Source organism: Ostrea edulis, chromosome 8, assembly GCF_947568905.1.
Source record: "Ostrea edulis chromosome 8, xbOstEdul1.1, whole genome shotgun sequence".
Taxonomy (NCBI): domain Eukaryota; kingdom Metazoa; phylum Mollusca; class Bivalvia; order Ostreida; family Ostreidae; genus Ostrea; species Ostrea edulis.
In genome coordinates, this window is record NC_079171.1 from 35710883 (window position 1) to 35722048 (window position 11166).

Below are 11166 nucleotides of genomic sequence, written 5' to 3' on the forward strand. Positions count from 1 at the left end.
TTTAATACGTTCAGTATAAATCTTGAAAGTACAATTTCTTTCTGATTAATTATCCATCCCTTTCATTGTGATATATATTTTTTTAATTCCCCATATTGTTTTCTTTACATATTATTTTTTTCCCGCTGGCATGGGTTAGGACTAATGAATGATTCCCCCCCCCTTTTTTAAAACAATGTTACGTGCTTAGCTGTCTATCTCCCTCTCAGTTAAAAATAAAATAAATACAAGCTATATATACTACGAAATCATTGAATTTACTGGATAATTTTTCGATTTAACCTTCATAATACATGTTTATGCAAGCGGACTATCTAGGCATTTTTTCTATCTTCGCTAGTCAAGATTATTCGTCCACGAAGGCACAGTTGACCCAAAACCCATTGCTAGCGGAGATGAGATGAATTTTACCCCGTGCTATGTTATAATTGACAAAAACCTAGTACGTTTGTTTTACAACTTTCATTCAGAAGACGCTCAAGTTTGTGAGTCACTGAATAAACAAGAAAACGTCTGTATTTTTATTTCAATCGTTGTCAACGGTATACTTTGTGATATTTCAAGACTACATGTACTCAATTCAATTTATTGGATCTCATCACCATTATGCAATGGTATACAAAATATAAAGACAAAAAGCTGTTATATATTTATCAAGTTAGAAAAAATCGTGTTATTATTAATGTGAAGTATGGGCATTCTCGGTAGGGGAGCACATTTTATTTTATTATTTTCTTAATGAAAGTACGGAGTTTTCTAAAGGTTTGTTTAAAAGTAAAGATGTTTTTATTTTTTATTTGTTTAGGTGATAAAATTTTTATTCTTTGCTCACGTATATATATATGATTAATATCTGTTTTGTCAATTAATAATCGAACATCAATATCATCAATAAAATGTTGATACAAAGCACATTTACTGGAGTTTGATATATCCCATATTTTGTTTGTATGTTTCTTTTTTTTTTCACGCATTCTTCCGTCAATTATTGTATACGAATTAAAAAATCCACTTTCACTTCCTCCCAAAAATGACCAAAACCTAATAATGTAAAACTTTTAGCGCTTAATTTTACTAGTCATTATTATGAACCGTTTAGTCATATTTAAAGCGTGCAGGCCACGCCTACCGTTTCATGTAAACCACTCATAATCATTTACAAAGCATGCAAGCCACGCCTACCGTTTCGTGCAAATCGTTCCGTGCAAACCGTTTAGCGTTTCGTGCAAACTGTTTACTGTTCCGTGCAAGAATCGTTTCGTTCCGTGCAAAGCGTTCAGCGTTCCGTGCAAAGCGTTCAGTGTTCCGTGCAAGAATCGTTTCGTTTCGTTCCGTGCACATATTGTAGTATTGTAGTACGCTTCAGGGTCTGTAAATAACCGTTAAACAGTTTGAGTTTATATGTATTCCAATAGCAAATTGCTATGTTGAATCAATTTTACAGGTGCATGTACTTCGAATAATATTGAACTTTATAAATGCGTATTAAACGTCCCATATTTTATTTTGTTTTGTAGTCAGAGTCATATACAGTTGCCAATTATTGGTTGTAGAAAATAATACATACGAGTATAAGGGCTTCTGGACTGTAGTAGTAAAAAATATTAGATATTTGATTTACTCGTAATATGTAACCGTATGCATTGTATCTGATTGCAGAAAAAAGACAATTAAATTTTCATGATTTCAAAAATGATCTTTAGACTACATGTATAATGTATTGACACATAAAATGTATTAGGCTTGTCCTAGTACTAGGGGTATCCTTCAAGCATTTAAATGACAAATACACATTGAGTATAAATATGAATACGTCACAAGTGTTGGCACGGACCTCCGATTAGGGAAAGTTCCCGCTTCGGTACAACACCCTCTTTAATATCAAAAACTTCTTAACATATTTTCCTACTATACTTGTGTCCTAACATACCTTCATATCATCATTATAATTCCGTACGACCAGAAAACTCCCAGCATGAAATGATTTTGTTTGTTGACGTAGCCATGTTAGATAGCCAGTCAATTCGAATCATGTTGTTGTTGGTATCTATCTTTTAGCTATTTGAATAATTATTATTTAAAGGCACTGGGATGATATATTATTTGAAATATTTAGCTACAATATTTGTTGGGAAATTAGTTCACATCTAGACGTTATTGTGGAAATATAGTAATTAACCAGGATTCGAATTGACCGTCATGCAAATACAAAGTGTATCATGTGTAAAGATATTTTGATGGAAAAAAAGCTGTCAATGTTAATCGATCAAAAATGGATGTCCATACCCCTTTGATAGGAATATCCTCTCTCACTCGATGTGCCCTCCCATATCAGTTGTAAATCATTGAACAGACTTCTACTTGTTGTACAGTGCTATCTAAAGAAGCACCGGACAGACTGTAAATCTCGATAACCTCGAGATAAGATTTAACAGTAGCAATATTGACCATCTTTCTAGTTAAAAACTGAGTAAAAGTGTCACATGTCTTTTTTCTGGTTAATTGAAATACAATGTACCAAATATTTCTCTATAAGTCAACATATTAAGGTATACAAAATATGCTTTCCGTTCCTAGTTTCGCACATTCCGAGGGACTGCAGTGCCATTCTAGAGGGTGGACAGACAAAATCAGGTGTATACAAAATCTCTCCATTGTCGACGAGACATGCAATTTGTGTATACTGTGACATGGAGACGGCTGGTGGAGGATGGACGGTAAGAACTTTCTCTCTCTCTCTCTCTCTCTCTCTCTCTCTCTGCTTGATCATTGTTCGTTATCTTTAACTGTTCCTGCAAAAATATATATGTGATATAACATTTTACGGTCTTTCGGATTAGATCGCGAAAACCGAGGCCCCGTGTCACAGCAGGTTTGGTATAATAAAGGCCCCTCCCTGCTCAAAAGCTATAAACGCCAAGTATAAACCTAAATTTTGCAGCCCTTCACCGGCAATGATTACTTCTCCATATCCGTGAAAAAACCGCGAGCGGGGTGATAAACAATATACAACCATCATTTAATTTTACATGCTACACGCTTTTTCATTGGTTGAAAAATTATTGGAATATCGTATCCAACGGGGAAAAAATAAATGGCCGTTCCGTATATACAAAATATATATTTTCTATTGGAATGTTTGGGATTCCTCTGGATGCTTCGTATTTATATATAGAATAGTGAATCCTGAAAAGAAAAACTAAAAAATTCAATCGATGTATGTAAATTTATTAAACAAAAACAAATATCAGATATCAATAATAATTGATGATTGGTGTTTTCCGCCACACTCAATTTTTTTTAGTTATCTGGTCCCGCCCAGTTTTTATTGGTGGAAGAGAGAACCCAGTTACAATGTACCCGAGAAGAGACCACCGACCGTCCGAAAGTAAACTGGGAAACTTTCTCACTTAACGGCGCGAGCGGGATTCGAACCCGCGTTGTCAGAGTTGAAAGGCTGTGTTATTTTGAGCGCAATGCTCTAGGCACTCGGCCACGGAGGCCCCTTATTAATTATACAAAATGAAATAAACATGGCTATTTGATGACCCCTAAATGTAACAACGCACGTCTGCCTCTGCAAATCCGGGCTGAGAGTTAAATGTATTCAACCGGGGATGACAATAGTCCAGTTTGCACCTTGCGACAACTTCCTTCATGTCAAGATCCCAAATACCAGATACACTGCAATATCGTAGCCCTTAACGACGATGATTTCGAACTCCGGAATAATATGTTTATGAGTTGACACCGAAACCAGGCTTCCGTACGAAGTTACAACAGCTGTGATGTCTAAGCAATTCACTGATAAAACTCGAAAAACCATCAGTAACACTAATTTGTCTATCTGGAAGCCGTGACAACTCTCAAGAGAACCCTACCTGGCATCCCACATCATGAGTATGCACGTGTCCAACGGTTTCCGTTAGTACCGATATCGAACTTTGCGCTTAATTTCAGTTCCACTCAACAAAATTCCAGTAATTATCTCTCAGCAGGACTTATCTTTAACTCATCCTTTCAAAACTTCATTCTTCAGTCCACAAGAAACCCGTTTGCTCTACCGTAAACAACAGTTCGTGGAAGTTACCATTAGGCCTAAAGGATTAATTTTTTTTTAAAGTTGTGTATTCAAAAATTACTACGCCCATCTCGAAATGACATGGAATGTAGTCCAACAATAACTCGTTAATTCAACTCAAATCATGTAATGTTTTATATGAACTCAATGTTTTAAAATATTAAATGATAAGGAATAAATTCATTATTTTATTCCGTTGGATGGAGGTATACCACGGAAAAAAACCACGACGGAAAACTGCATAATTTCTTAAAGCCAACCAAGTGATTTCAAAGTACTGCTGTTTGTACAATGTATGTGCGCTGTTTTACGTCCTATTCAAGATATTCTTTTATGCATGACCTCAACTGAAAGAAAAAAACAAGTGCCTGGCACGTGTTCAGTGGTAAGACCAGCGGTAGTCTTCTCTGTGAAAGGCGAAGATAACGAACATAAACCAATATCATGTAGAGCTGTACATTGTGTTACAACAGTACTGTGTCATAAGTTTAAGAGAAACATAAATATCAAATTCTTAGGATCTTTCAAACTCTTTAGACAGTTGTGTCTGAGTTATATACATCATGTTGGGATTCGGTTTTTTTTTTTTGGTCATTACATCTGGAAAATATAGGTAATCTGCTGCATCTGAACTGTGTTGATTGTTTGTTTATTTTACGTCCCGTCGAGAAATTTCTACTCATATTGAGATATAACTAATTGTAGGTAAAACACTAACAAATTAAACCTATGTTCAGCGCGCACGGCTACAACATTCAGAGTTCTTTAATGTGCCAACGCTTGCCACACTTCCAGTTTTTAGAGTTAAGAAACGCTTGATTTTCACTTCTAAATTTAGAATACTTGGGGACGGAACAATCACTACCTATTTTTGAGTCTTAGGTTTTGAGCGGGGCTTGCGAAGCTATATGTAACACTACCACTCAACTACCACGACCGGTATATCATCTCTAGTGGGTATGATAGAAACCATATGCAATCTGCTAACAAATATGTTTTCTACTTCTTGAGATGTAAGGAAAGGTCAACTAACCAGCAATATACCCATTAAAACAACAGGTAGGAGATAATTAAACTCTTTGGGGAAAAATATCATTATATGAAGAGCCATTAAACAATTAACATTATCTTTCTAATTTTTTATAGAGACATATATACATACATATTCGCCACAGAACATATTAAAACAAATGCTGCCAATATTTTACAGGCATTTCAAAGACGACTTCATTGGTCTGTGGATTTCAATCGTCCCTGGGAAGATTACAAGATCGGGTTCGGGTTTCCAGGAATTGATTATTGGATCGGTATGTATTTCAGGTCGAACGATCTCTTATGATTTTATTGCAAGGACGGATCTAGGAAATTTTCAAAAAGTAGCTTGTGCATATACCACCCCAAAAGGGATCCTAGATTGGCAACAAATAACCTTTTTGGTTTTTTAACGTTTTGTCGAGAGCGGTGTGACCGGTCGACAGGGGATGCTAAATTCTCTTAGGCACCTGATGCCACCTCTGGTATATCCCTACCTCTATTTTGTATTGCATATATGAGCTACGAGATCAATCAGTTTTCGTTATCTTCACCTTTCATGTTTGGCTCATTATGACATATTGTGACGTCACCAGCTGTAGGTGAATTACCACAGGCTTGTACTTCTGGACCATAGGAATGAGGTTTTTCACGTGCTCATACCAGTCGTGATACGGAACCTCTCGTTTGAAGGTCAAACCCAGAAGACCTGAAATTCTCACTAATACAAGTTGTCGTTAAGTCGAATTCTGTCTGAAGTGATTTATACAAATTGTTAGGCCGTTTTTTGCACACTGATTGTGATTACAAATTACCCCGTTCACATGATCAAGATATAGTGCTCATGGCGGATGTGACTGATCAACAGGGATACTTACTTTTCCTAGGCATTTCATCTTATCTCTTGTGTGTCCAGGAGGTCCGTGTTTACCCTACTCTTAATTTTATATTCTTAATAGGAATTAGGTGATTAATCAGTTTCTTTTCCCCCTTTCATGAGTTCGATCACTGTCCGGTATCTTTACTTTTCCCGGAGATTAATCACTGTTCGTTATTTTCACCTTTACATGAGATCGATCACTATTCGTTATTTTCTACTTTTATGAATGCCAAGCGTTTTGCGAAGGAGCAATCGCTACCTATGTTTGTGTCTTTCGTTTGCCTCAGCAATCACACAAACAGGAGTCGAATTTAGGACCTCCCAGTTACAATGCAAACGTTCTACTATCGGGAAACTGCGACAACAGGGATGGGGGAGGACATTCCGCCATAATCTCTATGTAGATCCGCCATTATATCACACTTCCCTTCGGCATAATTACACTGTACTTTAAATAAATATGTTCATATAAATGTGTACAGTTCTGTATGTATTTATTTTTGTGATAAATATTATTGATACTGCAATGTTTCTTTTTGTTACAAATTCGACAAATTCTGTAGGAAAAGACGAAATCCACCTATTAACAAAGGGGAACGACTCCTCTCTCTGCGTTGTCATCAAGTTACAAAATGGTACAACGCTGTACGAGTTATATGGCCAGTTCTCTATAGCTGACGAGGCAAACAAATACAAACTATTTCTGGGAGGACCGGCAACAGGGACACTAGGTACGAATGAACGAAAGAGGAAGGGGAGAGAGTTTTCACGCACGCAGTGTAGTTAGGTTTCCAGGGGAAAAGCGCAAAGCTGGACAGATATGTACCTTAGTGCACTTTACACTTAGCGAACTTTACACTGCAAGACGTCACAATTATTAAGGGGCTACATATCACCTCCTCATTAGTTAAGGGTATTACTAGTCCCACGGGCTATTGCCAAATACAAAAAAGAAATGGAAAGGTACTTACCAAGAAGTTGAAATTGTTCAATTGTTAATCACTAGGGCGTACCACTGGAATGATATAAGGACTATAAACGTTAACTTTGGATTTCCGCCTACATTTTTAATTCTTATATTCTAAACAGTTTTGACCCTTTTGATTAGGGGATGAAAAACATCTGCTCCTTGAAATCAGGCTTTGAAAAGTTACACATGTACATATATAATTTAAAATACTTATTAATACAAATAAACAAGTTGATTAGTCAAATTACTTTACATTCAGTACAAAAATGGTTCAACTTCATTTTTCATACTTTAACCTCATTTGAAAATGATTTAACAGTGAATATTTTCGTCGCGTTTTGGTCTGTAAAGAAGGTTTTTTTTAAAGATTTGCTAGACGGGGGATCCTTGCTCCTCCTAGGCACCTGATCCCACCTCTGGTGTGTCCAGGGGTCCGTGTTTGCCCAACTATCTATTTTGTATTGCTTGTAGGAATTATGAGATTGATCACTGTCGTTATCTTCACCTTGCACGACAATCCATAATAAATGTAAAAAGGAATTTGAGTTTCATGGGAGGAAAGATCTTTTAAAAATATGTTCCGTTTTTTATTAGTTGTGAAATACTCGAAACCCACATTACCGTGATCTCTTCTTATTTTATCACATAAATAAATGTAACCTTTTATGAAAATTCATATAAATATGTATGTAAACCTTTTCAGGTTGTATCTTTGGGAGACAAATCCAAGTTAATTTTACAACTTTTATTCAAGTCTGTACAAGTGCAGAATTTACCAACAACTCCCTACCTCTCTACTCAAAACACACAATACATGGGTATATATATATTATTTTCCAAGGACAAACAATTCTGATTGACTCTGTCCATCTGTGACATTTAGAAGTAAACAACTTTCGTTTGCATTCCAACGTTCACCCTTACACAGACACTATACGGCGCCAGAGCAATAGAACTGACCATCCTGGTGCTGAAAATACAGGTATAGATCTTGTGAAATAGGATTTTCCTGACAACTTGTTAACGAAGTAGTAATTTCAATCTACGGTATCACTGCACGTTAGGTTATACATTATAAATATAACAGTTGCTTACAGAGCAATTCCAAAGTAAGTTTCAATTTCCGCATCTCCTCACATACAGAGTTGTCAATACAAAAAATACACCAAGCAATGATATCATGACCGATAATTGAGAAAACAAAACATAAATTCTTGTACATCATCATCTGGTTATACGACTATTGACATAAAAATCATTCTGAAATGATAACTTTAAAAAAGTTAAGCGGTGAAACAATACTACCGTTCCAATTTTAGTAAAGAGTTAACTGCTCCCTCTGAATATCAATTTAGTATCAATAAAATTAAATAAGATGTTATTTAAAGTTATTCCAACATTATGTGACGTCATAACATTTTGCTAAATCAATGGTTTATTTATATTTATGAATGATATAAACATACATATTTTGTTTGAATCTTTTCCGATGATGATTATAAAAATCTTGCTAAGCACAACATATTTCAAAAGTCTGAAATCATATATGAATAATCAATGATATTGAATCTAAGGGCAATGACTTTCTTTTCATTGATTTCATTATCAAATCCATTATGCGATTTTTATGAAAATCGTACGGGTACTGAACAGTTCTTGTGAATTTTGATTATGGTTTTCCCTACCCTGCAGTTAGAACCACTACCTAGGGATCATGAAATTTACAATTTTGGTAGAGGCGTTCCTGCTCTACATGACTATGCAGTCTATACAGCCCAGTAGCTAAGTACTTCTTTACTAGCTTGAAAATACGGATGTATATTTAGAAATTCATTTCAAAATTAAGGATTATCTCCCTCATGCATAGCTCTTATCCTTAGACGTATTTGGTTCCACTTTTTTGGCACGCTGTTTCTGGCTATATGTAGCTCTAAAACTTCATAGTTTTTCGGATTTCAAACATTTCGGTTGAGCATCACTGAAGAGACATTATTTGTCGAAATGCGGATCTGGTGCATCAAAATTGGTACCGTATAAGTTTTACATTTATAATATCTTACAGATGTGCTGTTGTAGAGAGAATGTTTATTGAAAATTTGATACTTTTTGGCAGTTATGACCCCTTCCCAAGGTCCTACGGTGCAGAAGTCCAGAAATTTACAATGTATGTCCCCTTTGCCCCAAAGATGCTTCTTACCAAATTTTATAAAGAATTGGAATTGTGATTTTCAAGAAGTTGAACCTTTTTAATTGTTAACGCACAATGGACGACGCAGGACGAAGGACGCAGACCAATAGCAATATGTCACCTGAGTGACCCAGGTGACCTAACAATTTTCCTATTGATTTTTCCATTTCCTCTACAGGTGACAGCATGTTCGACTCGTCTCTGATGAATCTGAATGGAATGTATTTCAGCACGCTGGATCGGAACAACGACAATTACCCTAAGTGGGACTGTGGGAAAGGATTGATGGGAGGGTGGTGGTTCGCTTACTGTGCTCACGGATTCCTCAATGGTGTCTGGTCTCCAGAATGTTTCTGGGGGTCTTGGAACCCGACAGTTCCTCCTGGTTCAAAGGTGAACGAGACTTTAATGATGATAACACCTCGATAAGCGCTGATCATAATATATTGCTGATAAGGAATTTGTAATATACTTTCAAATCGCTAATTTTGTGTTGATGTGATTTAAGTGGTATCGACTTACTTAGTTGGGGTTGACACAGAAAATGGGGAACATATAATCGAAGACCTGTAGCTACTTTAAGACATACACAATATTTTCATCAATGTTGATTTTATATATACATCATAACTCATGATTTCCCGATCAAGTATGTCTCACATATCTTGCAAACAGAGAATGGCATTTTTTTAAATTTTCGTTTTAAAGTATTTTTTCTAAGCACGTATATGGAACTACGCCCCCTCCCCCCTTTAGACGTCCTAGTGCAAAAACGATATTTTATATCGAGCTCGCTCCAGTGCTTACACGAATAAGTCACGTGATTTGCTTTTCAGTTTTAATACCGAAATTGCTCTGGAAAAAAGTGTCGCCGTCGCTGCGGTACTTCATTAAAAAAAACCGTCAATGAAATAAATTGATTGAAAAGTACCACAAACAATTTTTGATAACCAGACATGTTTTTCACTTCTTGACAATTGCTTCGCTTAAAAGAACAAAATAGCGTCCAACTGAAATGTGACGCGTTTACGTCGAGTGCGGGAAATTCCCCGTGTTATATGGATATCTAAATTACGTTGCAAGATGCTCAAGAGTCTTCTCTCGTCTCAACGATCACACCGTAAAGTATATTACACGATTAGGGGAAGAATAATTTCCTGTGCGATTCCTTAAGATCAGAGTTTTACGTACGACTGACTTTTACGAGCCTTTATACGGTCGTTGATTAATGTTTTCCTTCATTAGTTGATTAACAGACCGGGGTTTTTGAAGATTAAATTAAAAATTACACTCCTAAAAGAAGAACGGACTGACATATACACATCCTTGTAAAATAATATGCCCTTGGCATACTGATTTTGACTACGGATAACTCTGTTTACCTGATCACAATGTAAACCTCGCGGTGGGTGTGACCGGTCAACAGGGGATGTTTACTCCTCCTAGGCGCCTGATCCCACCTCTGGTATACCCAGGGGCACGTTTTGTATTGTATATAGGAGTTATGAGGGTGATCACTGTTCGTTACCTTCACCTTTCATCCCTTGTCTAAAGACTGAAGTATAAAAACCTACTTCGCGACAAGGCATACTAGTATATCAATTATTTGTGTTGAATATGAATAAACGGCTGACTATTAGTCAAATTTAAAATCAAATTGCGTTTAGTTACATCTATTTACCGTCTTTAACCCCTCCCCATTCTCATAACAGTCACCTTTTAAAGGAATATTACAATTTAAGACTAATGTAAAAGATTCCAAGAAAACTATATCGATAACTACATAGTTGTGCATATATAAGTTACCGTGCTTTTGAACTGTGACATCAGCCAATCAACACGATTCAACCGGGGTACATATTAGAATGAATGGACGCGTAAAAAGAGTGAATATTGTCAAATTGATATCATGTTATACAAATTAAGCATAGCTTACATATATGACTTTAAATGTAAAGCAGAGGGATCGCCTATTCTGTGGCGGAAAAATATGTTCCTAATTTAGCAGCGCCCTC

The 11166-nt window shown here is 36.2% G+C and overlaps 1 protein-coding gene across 1 annotated transcript; it reads left to right on the forward strand.

Annotated features, from left to right (window-relative positions):
- The first annotated feature begins 2690 nt into the window (after positions 1-2690).
- On the forward strand, positions 2691-9580 carry LOC125663150 (fibroleukin-like). The gene is made up of 4 exons (XM_048895457.2): positions 2691-2717; positions 5292-5388; positions 6557-6724; positions 9330-9580. Exons 1-4 carry the CDS (start codon positions 2691-2693, stop codon positions 9578-9580), a joined length of 543 nt encoding a protein of 180 aa, XP_048751414.2.
- The last annotated feature ends 1586 nt before the right edge of the window (positions 9581-11166 follow it).